The 12,884-nt window shown below is 35.0% G+C and overlaps 1 protein-coding gene across 2 annotated transcripts in view; it reads right to left on the reverse strand.

Moving 5' to 3' along the window:
• The window catches only part of HOOK3 (hook microtubule tethering protein 3), an 86,730-nt gene that overhangs the window by 53,660 nt on the left and 20,186 nt on the right, over nucleotides 1–12,884 (reverse strand). For both annotated transcript variants that reach the window (XM_019742063.2, XM_019742062.2), the window contains exons 6-8: nucleotides 10,864–10,931; nucleotides 4,023–4,085; nucleotides 2,515–2,598 (exon numbers count right to left, since the gene is read on the reverse strand). In XM_019742063.2, coding sequence (XP_019597622.1) covers nucleotides 2,515–2,598; nucleotides 4,023–4,085; nucleotides 10,864–10,931 — 215 coding nt within the window. The remainder of the gene's footprint in view (nucleotides 1–2,514; nucleotides 2,599–4,022; nucleotides 4,086–10,863; nucleotides 10,932–12,884) is intronic.

The raw sequence follows: 12,884 nt of genomic DNA on the forward strand, positions 1-12,884 counted from the left end.
CTCTAGAATACTTATCACCACATAACAGACTATATTTTTATTTTATTGTCTGTCTTCTTTACCAGAATGTAAGCACCTTCAGGGCAGGGATATTTTATCTATTTGTTTTCCCCCCACCCCCATCTTCACTATATCTATAGCAACTAGAACAGTGGACGGATGGTACATACCGTGTCTCCCCAAAAAGAAGACCTAGATGGACAATCAGCTCTAATGTCTTTTGGAGCAAAAATTAATATAAGACCCGGTATTATATTATAATATATTATATTATATTATATTATATTATACCCAGTCTTATAGTAAAACAAAACCGGGTCTTATATTAATTTTTACTCCAAAACAGCATCAGAGCTGATTGTGCATTAGAGGTGATTGTCTGGCTCAGTCTTACTTTTTGGGGAACACAGTAGTAGGTGCTCAGTACCTACCTAATGAATGAATCTCAAATGCCAGCTCTGTAATTTGTCAGATTTCCATAAATGCATGAGTCTTTTCTCAGAATCAAGCTGTAGCTCTATTCTATGCCACTGGTCTACTTCATTTATTTCTGCTTTTTCATTCTTCTTTTTAAAGTAAGTACTTAAGGCTTGAAAACTTAAAAATTTTTAAATTCATTTCTTTGCTACTAATTTCTGACTTTAATTGCACTTTGGTCACAGAGCATGATCTAAAGACACAAATTCTTTGAAATTTTATTGAGAATTGCTTTATAATCTGATATATAGTCAATTTATATGAAGGCTAAATGTGCAATACAAAATTTAGCACTAGACTTAACAGACTAGCAAATGTTGCTAAAATATTTTAATTCAATATTATTTGGCAGAAATTCTTTTCCCAAACACAGAAAAGGGAGACTAAAAATAACACATAAACATGGTTTCAGAAAAAACTCAAAGCAAAAGGGCTTATAATGAAAAGCTACAGTTTCCTGTTGAGTTTTTCCACTTCCAAGAGACAACTAGTTTTAACTGTTCCTAATTTTACTGTTTTTCGTTGTTACTTTACATCTCTTAATATGTTATGTACCACTATTTCTTGATTTATCAACCTTAGACGTTATCTAGTGATTCTTTCTGATATGTTAAATTATAACAACTTGTGCCATCCCTTCTTTCCACAAATATAGTTATATCACTATTCTTACTTCCTTCACCTCTGAAATTTAAAATAACTACTCATTGACTCTTTGCACTCAATCACCCGCCATTCACTCACTCAAATATTCATTGTATGCCCACTACATGCTAGGCACTGCTGCTATTTTCTATGTGCAAGGCATACTATGATGAATAAAGCAGAGGAAGTTCTTACTCGTATATAAGTTACATATTCAAAACAAATCATATTAAATATATCAACAGAAACATAGTAAGAAAGTAAATTAATAAGTACATGCAAAAACTAGAGTGAAAAGTGCAATGTAGAGGGTTAAAATAAGAGTAACATGAGAGACTGGAGATTACCTTAGATTGGCTAACCATGGAAGAACTTTTCAAGGAAGTCTAATTTAGTAGTTGGCACATCTAATGAATACTTTATGATAAATAAATCAAGTAATTCTGAACCGAGACTGGATGACAAGGAACCAGCCATGTAATGACCGTTGCCCCACACAAGTGGGTCTTGACTCCCTTCTTGGTAAGACAAGAACATTAGTGGGCCTACTCTTCATCGTCACCCCTGTCCTATTCTAAGCCTCAACTTCTACCATCTGTACCTTATTTTTATAATAACATTTCTCTATAGGATGATTCTAAATGTTGAAAATCAACAAAGTTTACATTATTACATTAGAGATCACATTATTATTATTGTACTAGTACTGTTTTCAGCAAAGCTAAGTGTGTTACAGGGCTATCCTTTCTCTTCTCATAACCTCTGCAACCCTGCCACTCACTTTGGAAACTGTCTATGCCAGGGATTGATACACATTTTTGTAAATAATCAAACAGTGAATATTTTAGGCTTTGAGGCCAAAGGTCTCTGTGGCAAGTACTCAACTCTGTCATTGTAGCATGAAAACAGTCACAGACTACCTATCAATGAATGAGTGTGGCTGTGCTACAATAAAACTTTATTTACAAAAACAGATGGCAAGCTGTATTGCCAATACCAGTGTATAACTTAAATTTATATTATCAAAGATATTATTTATATTCTGCTTGTAAATTTAATCAACTCTATTTAATTTTATAACTCTTAGCATTTGTGTAGTTAAATTCTAAAATTTGAAAAGCAATTACTAGCACTTACATTATGAGTAACTATCACTTACTACATAACCCAACAAGTGTGCTGATCATACTTCGTCAAGCAATGCATCCAAAGCAATGATCAACTGTGCCTTTTAAAGTAAAATGCTTCCAGTATAAAATATTATGAACTGTTTTACTTTTTTTTGAAATTAGGGTTGCATTGTAGTTAAACTGTACTGTATGGCAGTACATAGTACGTTTGGTATTTGCAGTGGTGCAATTCAAACCGGTGGTCACAGAACAGACTTCTTACCTGCATATCCAATTCATGGCATCTTTGAGCAATTTCTTCCTTTGCTGACAAAGCTTCATTTAGTTCCTCTGTAGTTTTCTTCAACTTGTTAAAAACAAAGAGATACAATAAACATTTCAATATGAAGTAGCAACAATTAATAATTACATTTGTACAACATAGAATTAAAAATTTTCCCCCTTTTTCTTTCTGAGGGACAGGGAGAAATCATAAACCCTTCTGCAAGAGTCAAAAGAAGGCACTTCTAGTTTTAAATATCTGTTAGTCCTAAATCTTGTCTTTTCTGTACTTTGAATTTGGTTCTTTTCTCCTATCAAGTTTTCTTACACACCGTCTATCTGGGATACTTGGTTCTTGGTAATGTTGATTGTGTAATAAATGAGAAATTTTACCTTAGTATAGTATGTATGTGCTAGAGGATAAGGTTTCAATTGCTAAAATATACAGTAGTATATTTCACTACAAGTTTCTGGTCATATTAAACCTTTGTTAATTTATCAGTTTTAAAATAAAATATTTTTATTATTCTGATTCTAAACACAAACCAAACATTCCCAAGTTGTGTTCCACTATTACATAAACTGTAAGTATGAATAAAATAATTACAATTAATCAATTGATTAATCACTTAATTTTTAAAAAGAAAAATGGATTAAAATAAAATTATATTGGTTTTTCACTTCATGTGACCAAACCTCTGTGTAATACAGATACCAAAAAAATGCATTCAGGGTAACAACTTTAAAACCAAACAACACAAAGTAAGGAAAAGACAAATTACAACTTAGGTTAAAATTATAGCATGTACAAACACTTAGAAACCGTGTGGGAAAAATGCAAGAAGACAAAGACCTGAAAGATTTTTGTTCATACTTTGGAACAGACGTCCCAAAATCGCTGGAACACAGAAAATGACAATGTAACTAACAGTATTTTATCAAAAGCAATAATTAAAATTACAAAATAACTTTTCCAGTAAAACCATTAAGAATACATTGAAGAGTTCTTTTAAAAATAGAGTAGCAGTTCCTTAGTGCATTTAAGTATCTACTGACAGGTTGTTCATGTATTCACAACAGTGAAGGGTCGAGAAGACATCCTCAATTGAAGAATAATGTGAGACAAAAAGCAAAATATCTTTTGTATCGTAAGTAAATCATAAAATGATTTATGCCAATGGAAAATGCATGCCATTTTCCAAGAATGCATCCATTGTGTTAAATGTGACATGCAGAAAGATTTCACAAATGGAAAAGAAAATGACAGAAAACACAAATTACAATAAGTTAAACACGTTAATTTATTTTAAAGTGGGTTATGCAACAATACTAATTACAAATTTAATTACAAATGTGTAACACCATGACTAAAGTGGCGTACGTTCTTAAATTTTAGAATTATACCAACATATTTCATAAGCAATTTCAACCGAAACATTCTTGTAATTAATATCTAAAGTTTATCCTTTTTAAACTTTGCATGGATCAAAACAACGTAAAATTAGATACCTGGCGATCAAGGTCAACATAGGCATCATTTCCAGCAGAGACGGGAGATTCTTTACTCATTAGCTGAAATTAAGATTTAAATGATTATAATTAAGAGGCAAAAAGACATTCTATATATTTACACAATTAACATGAACACCCAGCCACTACAGAATTATAAAAGTTAAAATTAAAATACAAATGTAAAACGAACATTTTCTTATACATTAAAGCTTTTCACTCAGGAACTTTTTTCACTCCAGGATAATGACTTAAAATTAGAGGTCTAAGTCTGATGCTCATTTTCATTGTAGGCCTGCCCAATCACAAGAATCAAGTATTATTAATACTCTTATCACCAAAAGACAAGTCTTTTAAGTTAAAAATGTGGCTAAATATTTAAAAATATTGACTTTTCCATAAAAAATGGCAACGCCAAGTAATTCTAAAAAATAAATGTGGGCAACATCAATATTAGCTAAAATTCACTGGTTAATGTTTAATAATAACACAGGCACTCACAAATCTATGCCGTAACAGCTCTCGCCCTTGTATTGCAAAGATGCAAAGAGAGAAGATTCAAAGGGTGTGTGAGCGTTTCGGGTAGAAGGGGATAAAATTCTAACTGTGATAAATGTCAGGTGCAGATTCAAATGGTCCCAAATTTCTGTTGTTTCCTTCTATGTTCTGTCTAAAGGACAAAAAGAGGGGGACAGTTAGAAATGTGGGGCTGTACTACCATGTTTCCCCGAAAATAAGACCTAGCCAGACAATCAGCTGTAATGCATCTTTTGGAGCAAAAATTAACGTAAGACCAAGGGGTCTTACGTTAATTTTTGCTCCAAAAGATGCATTAGCCCTGATTGTCCGGCTAGGTCTTATTTTCGGGGAAACACGGTATTCAGAGATCTTGTAATTGCCACCTTCATCCCACTCTCTAGAGAATGAAATGTTATGCTCAGTTGTACCTTTTTCTCTATATCAGCGGTTCTCCAAGTAAGGCACCCAACCTAACAGCATCAGCATTGCCTTAGAGCTTGTCAATTCTTGGGTGCTCACCCAGATTTACTGAGTCAGAAACCCTGGGGTTAGGGCCCACCAACCTGTTTAGTAAGTCCTCCAGGTGATTCTGTGGCATTCTGAAATTTGAGACTCACTGTTTTATATTAATGTAATGAGGAGAGTTGAAAAAGGGTGAAAAAAATCTCAGGAAGAGTACAAAATACTGGCTTCAATTTTATTTATGCTCTTATTGTGAGAATATTAATAAAAAGATTTTAAGACTTTTCTTCCAGCTCAAAAAACAATACCCATTGTAGGGAAGATAAAATTCAGAAAAAACAAAGAGGAAAAAAAAATTGTTCTACCATGCAGAAGCAATCATCTTTATAATTTTGAAATATTTGATTCAAGAAGCTACCTATGCCAACCAGAGGCCTAGCACAGTTCAAGTAAGAAAGACATTAAAGTGTGATAAGGGCAGGGGCAGACTATTCAGAGAAGTATCTAATTCAGAGGTAGGTAGCAGAAGAGAGTGGAAGTGTTTTCTTCCAGTCTTTTTCCTTTTCCCATTGTTAACAGTTTAGACCTTATCACCCGTGAATAAAAACCCAGCTATCCCACTCTCTGAATAAGACCTTCTCTTATTCTAGTTCTCTCATTCAATACTATATCTACCGTGTTTCCCCGAAAATAAGACCTAACCAGAAAATAAGCCCTAGCGTCATTTTTCAGGATTACATCCCCTGAACATAAAAACCCCAATGCGTCTTTTGGAGCAAACCTTAATGTAAGACCCGGTCTTATTTTGGGGAAAACAGGGCAGTGTATTTGTTCCTCAACTGCATGGAGGTTTCCACTCCCCATTCCTTTCTTTCTCCATGTTTCAGTCAGAGTCTATCATTCTTACATTCACTTCATTCCTTTCTTTGCTTAGACTCTAGTGAACATTATTGTTTTGCTGCCTAAATCCCCTTCCCTCTGCTAACATCATCATATTTTTAGGAACCTCACCCTTCCTACTTTAGCTTCTGGGGTTCATCACTTGTTTAATCAATTACCTTCTTTTTCCAACCTAGATTCCATGGTCTATTACTTTGATGACTTTCATCAATATAATCAATTCTTCTCTTACCTCGATTCCTTCTTCTGGCAAAACCTCAATCCAAGATCAATCCAACTACTGGCCATACACTGACTGCTAAGTACTGACAGAGTAAAACATTTTTTTTAAATCATAAAACACTATTGATACATAGTGTCCAATCTCAACTGGAACTTCAAAGTTGCCCAAAAAGTAGTTATGCTTCCCCAGTAAGCAGTCTCTTTATTCCCTTTAGAGATTATTCTAAACTTTTCCTGTTTCTCAAACCTCACCAACTCCCCAACACTCTTCATCAGAAAACCTTGCCTCCAGATAAGAATTGCCCATATCTTAATCTGCAAAACTGGCAACATTTATGCCCATCCTTTCCTTCTTCAATCTTGTTATAATACAAGTGTTATTCTTCCCAACCAAGGCAATCCCTCCACTAGAGCTCTCCACCCAGTCTTTTCCCAGCTTCTCATAGACCCTGATCCATTTGTCATCCTCTCTCTTACATCTCAATTTCTATCTTTCTCTTCCTTGTGGCTTCTTCCTATCAGCATTTAAATAGTTAAAATACTGTCATTTACTTGTCTCCCATTCACATTTCTCCAAGGAAGATAACAAACACATGAAAATATGTTCAACATCATTATCCTTTGGGGAAATGCAAACAAGCCACAGTGAAATACCACTTCACAACCACTAGGATTGCTATTATCAGAAAGATAAACAATAACAAGGGTTAACAAGAAGATGGAGAAATTAGAATCCTAGTGTGTTGCTGGTGGGAACTTCAAATGGTTCAGGACCTGTGGAAAACAGACTGGCACTTCCTCAAAAAGTTAAATACAGAATTACTATATGACCCAGCAATTCAATTTCTGGGTATATATTCAAATGAATTAAGAACCGGTGTTTAAAAACAAAACTAATAAAAAACCCGTACACTCATGTTCAAAGCAGCATTATTCACAATAGCCAAAAGGTGGGAAAAACCCAAATGTCCATCCACTGAATGAATATGTTTTTAAAATGTGGTATATCCATACAATGGAATATTATTCTGCCATAAAAAGGAATGAAGTATTGATACATGCTACAACATAACCTTGAAAACATTATGCTAAATGAAAAAGCCATACACAAAAGGGCACATAGCATATGACTCCAGTCAAATGAAATATCCAGAATAGGGAAATCCACAGAGACAGACAGCAGATTACTGGTTGCCGGGGGCTGGAGGAGGAGGAAACGAGGACTGCCTGTTTAATGAGTACAGGGTTTCCTTCTGTGGTGATGAAAAAGTTCTGGAACCAAATAGTGGTAATGTTTACACAATATTATCAACGTACTAAAATGTCACTAACGGCAAATTTTATGTTATGTGTATTTTACCACAATAAAAAAATAAAGACATCAATACAATGTGCTTTTAAAAAAAAGTTTACCATCTAACAAAAGCTCTTCTTTAATCCCATAATTTTACCCAGCTACCCTCCGTCCTCCTCATAAATCCAATCACTCACCAAACTGACTGATTCAAGTTCTGATAATTTTCAATCTGCCACTGACTGCTGTAACGTACTTCGAGCTTCCATCCTTCTTCACTGGATAATTACTAATGTTAACTGCTCTCTTTTGCTAGTTTTACCTCCAATCCATTCTTCTCATTGCACATATTTTCTCTGACACAGACTTCAATGTATTTTCTCTTTAAAAATCTATTAATTGATTTCCAAAACTTCACACTTGAACAAAACTGCTCAATATCCTAATGACCTCATGTCTCTTGTTTCGTCTCTGAGCACTTTCTACCTCACAATGTTTGCTATAGGCATTCTTCTTTCATTACCTCCAACATGCCATGCAGATCTTGCTTTCTCTTGCCTCCTGGATTTAGAACAATTTTTGCCCCTTCCTTACCTCATCTCGTCCTTGAGTGCTCAGTCTAGATGCAGCTTTCTCTGAGAAGCCTTCCCTAATATCCCCAACCTGAGTTAGATACTCTGTTGAGGTACTTATATTTTTCTCATCATGACACTTTTCATTCTGAATGCTTTGAATGTATCTGAATTGCTTGTTTAGCCATTTCTGCCATGACTTACACTTTCTGAGGCAAGAGATCATGTCTATTTTTTTCATGGTTGTACCTATAATGCCTACCACAGCTCCTGGTGCACTTTAGTGCTCAACAAATATTTGCTATGAATAAAAGGCATATGCACATAATAAATACATAACCTACTCTGTGGACAGAAAAAGGGCCACAGGATAAACCTGACAAGATCAGGAGACTGAAAATAACCATACACGATGGCATGAACATAAAAATTCCTAAGGTGGGCCATAATAAGAAGTCACATCTAGCCTGTAGCTTCCTTGGCAAAGGTCAATCTTTACCTTAAATGAGCCTGCATATTGTCTTTTTGCATCTAAGATAACAGTGCCCTTGGAACGTCAGTAATCCCTTTTTCTGGACCAGAGCAGAAAACTACAGAATCCCTCATTGTTATTCTTGTCCAGATTATCATCTCTATGTGCTGTAAAAAGTGAACTATTAACTATCGTGTACCCACCCATGTAAAAGAAGTACCTGTCTCTCCAATTTACTTTTATCCAATCCCAGAGATTCCCCCCGCCCCTTTGCTTTCTCCCACTCGCTTAGTCTATCACCAATGGATTTCATGTAACCTTCCTCCTTTGATTCTAAGTATAAAATAAGCTGCAAACTGCCATTTTGCGGGGCATTTTCTCAATCCGTTGAGATTTTGCTTCCTGGCAATTGTCGTCAGTCTTATAAGCTTTCTCTTAGACTGAATGTTTTTTCATGGACAATTCTTAAAATCTAATTGTACATACAATTTTATACATTGCCTTGTTCACTTGACATTTTAAATGCTTTGCCGTTGTCATAAGATACCTTTTTTAAACACTCATGACCTTGTATCTGACATGATATAAAGGAGTACAACACTTTTTCAAGATGCACCAGTTTACCCTCCGACCATCAGTGCTGACTGCCAAACTGATCATCTTTTAAAAGCTCTGCGATTTTGAAAGGGCCTGCGTAATCAAGTATTTGGCTGGCCTTTGTCCCCAGTTTCTGGGAGGTAGCCTCTAAATCTCTGGAATTTCCTCACTGATAAAGAATGTCTTTGTTATTCATGATGGGCCCCTAGATAGTTTAAGCTGAGGAAATGGCTCCAGTTGGGGGCTGGCCATGTCAGAAAAACCAACCTCGTGTTACAGGGTTGGGGCTTTGAGCCATTTGGTATTAGCCAGACCTGGGAGAAAAGAGGGCTGGAAACTGAGTGCAACCCCAGGGCCAATAATTCAATCAATCATATCTACATAACGAAACCCCAATAAAAACTCTGGACAAGGCAACTCTGGAGAACTGCCTTGTTTGAAGGTACTTGGCATATTGCCACACATTAATGTGCTCAGAGGGTGACGTGTCTTGATTGCATGGGGAAGGGATAACAGAAAGATTGCATTAAGGACCCTCCCAGACCTCACTCTATGCATTGTAGAGGGGGATAGTTCTGATTTGTGTTCTTTAGCTATAATAAAACTGTCATCATCCTGAGTTTTTAATCATTCTAATGAATCATCAAACCTGAGGGTGTAGAAATTTCTGAATTTAGTCAGTTGGTCAGATTAAAAAAAAAAAAAAGCTTTATCTTAATTTGCATTTAGCATTTCTTTTTGTCTGCTATATTTTTTTCTATACCGTTTTCTAGTTCCCTTAAGGGATTCTTCCACTGCTTTTATGATTAAAAACATTCTCATATCCTTAGATCAACCAGTTATTAATCTGTATTTTATTTTTACTTTTATAGTTTTACGTTTTACATTTGCTGGAATTCAGGACATGCTACCCCAAAACATGGCACCTTGGCACATAAAATATTTCAAGCTGAAGGAATCTGAGAAACAGCAGGCGCAGGCAAGATTTTCTGAACTTCCCCCGAAGCAGGTCATAAGATCCTCACATGAGAGGTGCCTTTCCTATACTCAAGAGAAAAGGAGCAGCCTTACCTTGGAAGACAGAGAGATGCTGAAAGGAATCTGAATGAACAGCACTTGCTGTTTCCCCCAGTTTACTACACTTAGCTCAAGCCCTTTTTTGCCTTATCACAGTTTTCCATGATTCTCCACTCTTTATCACACTTAGCATTAAAACACTCAAGTTTAAATACTTCTTTGGTCTTCATTTCCTTATGAAGGCTCTTGTGTCATGTAAAACTTGTATTAAATAAATTTTTATGTTTTCTCTTATTAATGTCTTTTGTTACAGAGGCCCCAGCAGAGAACTTGGAAGGGTAGAGGAAAAAGATATTTTTCTTCCCCCATAGTTTCAATAAAAATATTCATCTAGACATCTACAAATTGCTTTGGGTATGGTTGGAGTTAAAGACCCATTTTCTGCCAAACAAGAAACCAATAGTTAAGCATGAGGCAGACTGCTGGTTTAAGACGGAAATTATTTATAAAGGCTTTAGGAATTAGTCCACTATTCCTAGTTCATTAGGGCATTTTTTTAAAAATTGGGACTAGTTACTGAATATCTATACCTGTAAGATAAATGTTTAAGATTTAAATGAATATGATTTTCTTTAATAAAAAAGAGACAAGCTGTATCACAAGTATAAAGAAAAAATTCTCACACAATGAGAATTTCTTTTTAAAATTTCTACTTCTATTATTTAAACTCATGTTTGCTCCTTTAATTTCTCACAAACTGTAAGCACAAAGCTCCAACGTACGTACCTCTTGAATGGCTGTCATGACAACATGTTGAACAGATTCTTCCATCATCATAATGGCTTGGATGTACTCTGAAAACAAGAACAATCTGGAATGTCACTGTTCAAGTTAAAGATAGCCAAGGGAGTAAAGGCTAACACACTTCATGAATTCTTATGACTAGTTTCCAGTGTTTTGATTCTTCCTAGGCATTATTCATATATAATTAAACATATGTGCCATAGGTAAAGGCTGAAAATCACAGTATTTATCTTTCCTTAATATGTCAACCACACTCACCTCAAACCACCCCTTATAAAGTTGACGCTACAGCTAAAGGTCACCGGAAAGCACACTTTCAGGAATGTAAAACAATGAAATGGTAAAGCCTACAGCCAAGGTGGAAAGGCTCCATACGAGTATCACCATTCTTAAAATCTAAAAATCAGTTTACTTTCACATTATTCTTTGCTATATGTTAAAAAACTTTAAAGTCTATGCTTTATTCTTATGTGACATAAACGCAATGAATTGTGTATAATCCCAACCTTAATATTTTCCACTATAAGAAAGAAAAACTTAGAAACTAATACCATAATTAAATAAATATCGGATAACCCTGGGCTTTAATATGATGACCCACATCTCTAATAAGCTCAAGCACCAACTTCATCAATCTTATCTTCACCCCTGCCAAAAATAAAAATCTCTCAGCTGTCGCTGTCAGTATTGACAAAGTTGAAAAAAAGACTTCTTGCCTTCTAAAAAGCCGTGGAAGTAGTTTTCATTATTTTCAAACCCAACAATGGATGACGAAAGTGGCATTAAGCATAAAATAATAAGCCAGCTGGATTCCAACAAATATGATAAATGTTTTATAAGAAACATTTAAAAGGATAAAATAACTAGGAAGTTTTAGCCTCAACCTGCCATACATCCAAAAAATAAACACCAAGAACTGGTCTCAGAACTCTAAGTATTATATGAAAGAGTCTACTGTGAAATTGTTAGTGACCTTTTGGCAAGAGACTCATGTCTTTGGAAGGTCAAACTGTAATCCTTTGCTTGAGAGATAACTTGTTTAAAAAAAAAAAAAAAAGTATTTTGACAGCACATTAAATTATGACATTGACATTCTTGCTGTGAATGCCAAGGTTTTTAGTTCATCAAAAAACATTTTTTGAAATATTGTCGTAAGGATACTTTATACCCAATCAAATGTGTGGTTAAACATATAAATATACACAACACACTTAAGTCAAAGGCATTGTTCTTAGGTCAATAGTAGGAATAAGTCATAACCACTATTTAGTTAAAAACTAAACAAACAAAATACCAAGACCTTTAGTCTAAGCTCAATTTTTTGTTTTGCTTGTTAATGAGGAACACCCTATCAGTGTTGGAATGCAAGGAAGTGCTTGTAGATTTTCTGTTCAAAGGTACCAAACACAGAATTCCAAGGCTGTGGAATAAATGGCATGGCTAGAATGACTAAATAGCCCTCAAAATAAAGACTGTGAACATGGAAGAGAAGAAGCAGTGGCACTGATAATGGGGAAGGAAAACTTAATGACAGCCTACTGGAAGTGAAGAAAATCACAGTGGGAATAAGGAGGTTAGGAAGTTATTAGTAAGGTGTGAGAGGGGAAGCGTTAGTTAAGAAGCGGTGTTGCCACGTCAAGGCCCTTCCCCGCGAACACCGTAAAATGCCAAATGATAAAATGATGATGAGAACTACATTAATGTACCACTTTTTAAAAAATAATTTACAAATTTTAAAAGTCCAAATACAAGTACATATGATTGTTAAGTGCAGATCTACTATGAGGCAATGCTAGAGAATAAGGTATGCTTTGTCAAAGAGTGTATCATGAAAACAGCTTTTAGGTTGAAAATTTACAGCAGTTTCATATAAAGAGTATTAAATTTAAATGTGGAAGAGAGAAGCATTTTCATCCTTGCCTAGCCTTTCACAAGCAAGAAATCTTGAGCGATTCATGTAATATTTATGAGTCTTCATTTCCTAATCTGTAAAAAGCATTTTT

The sequence above is a fragment of the Rhinolophus sinicus genome, linkage group LG04 (genome assembly GCF_036562045.2).
Source record: "Rhinolophus sinicus isolate RSC01 linkage group LG04, ASM3656204v1, whole genome shotgun sequence".
NCBI classification, from domain to species: domain Eukaryota; kingdom Metazoa; phylum Chordata; class Mammalia; order Chiroptera; family Rhinolophidae; genus Rhinolophus; species Rhinolophus sinicus.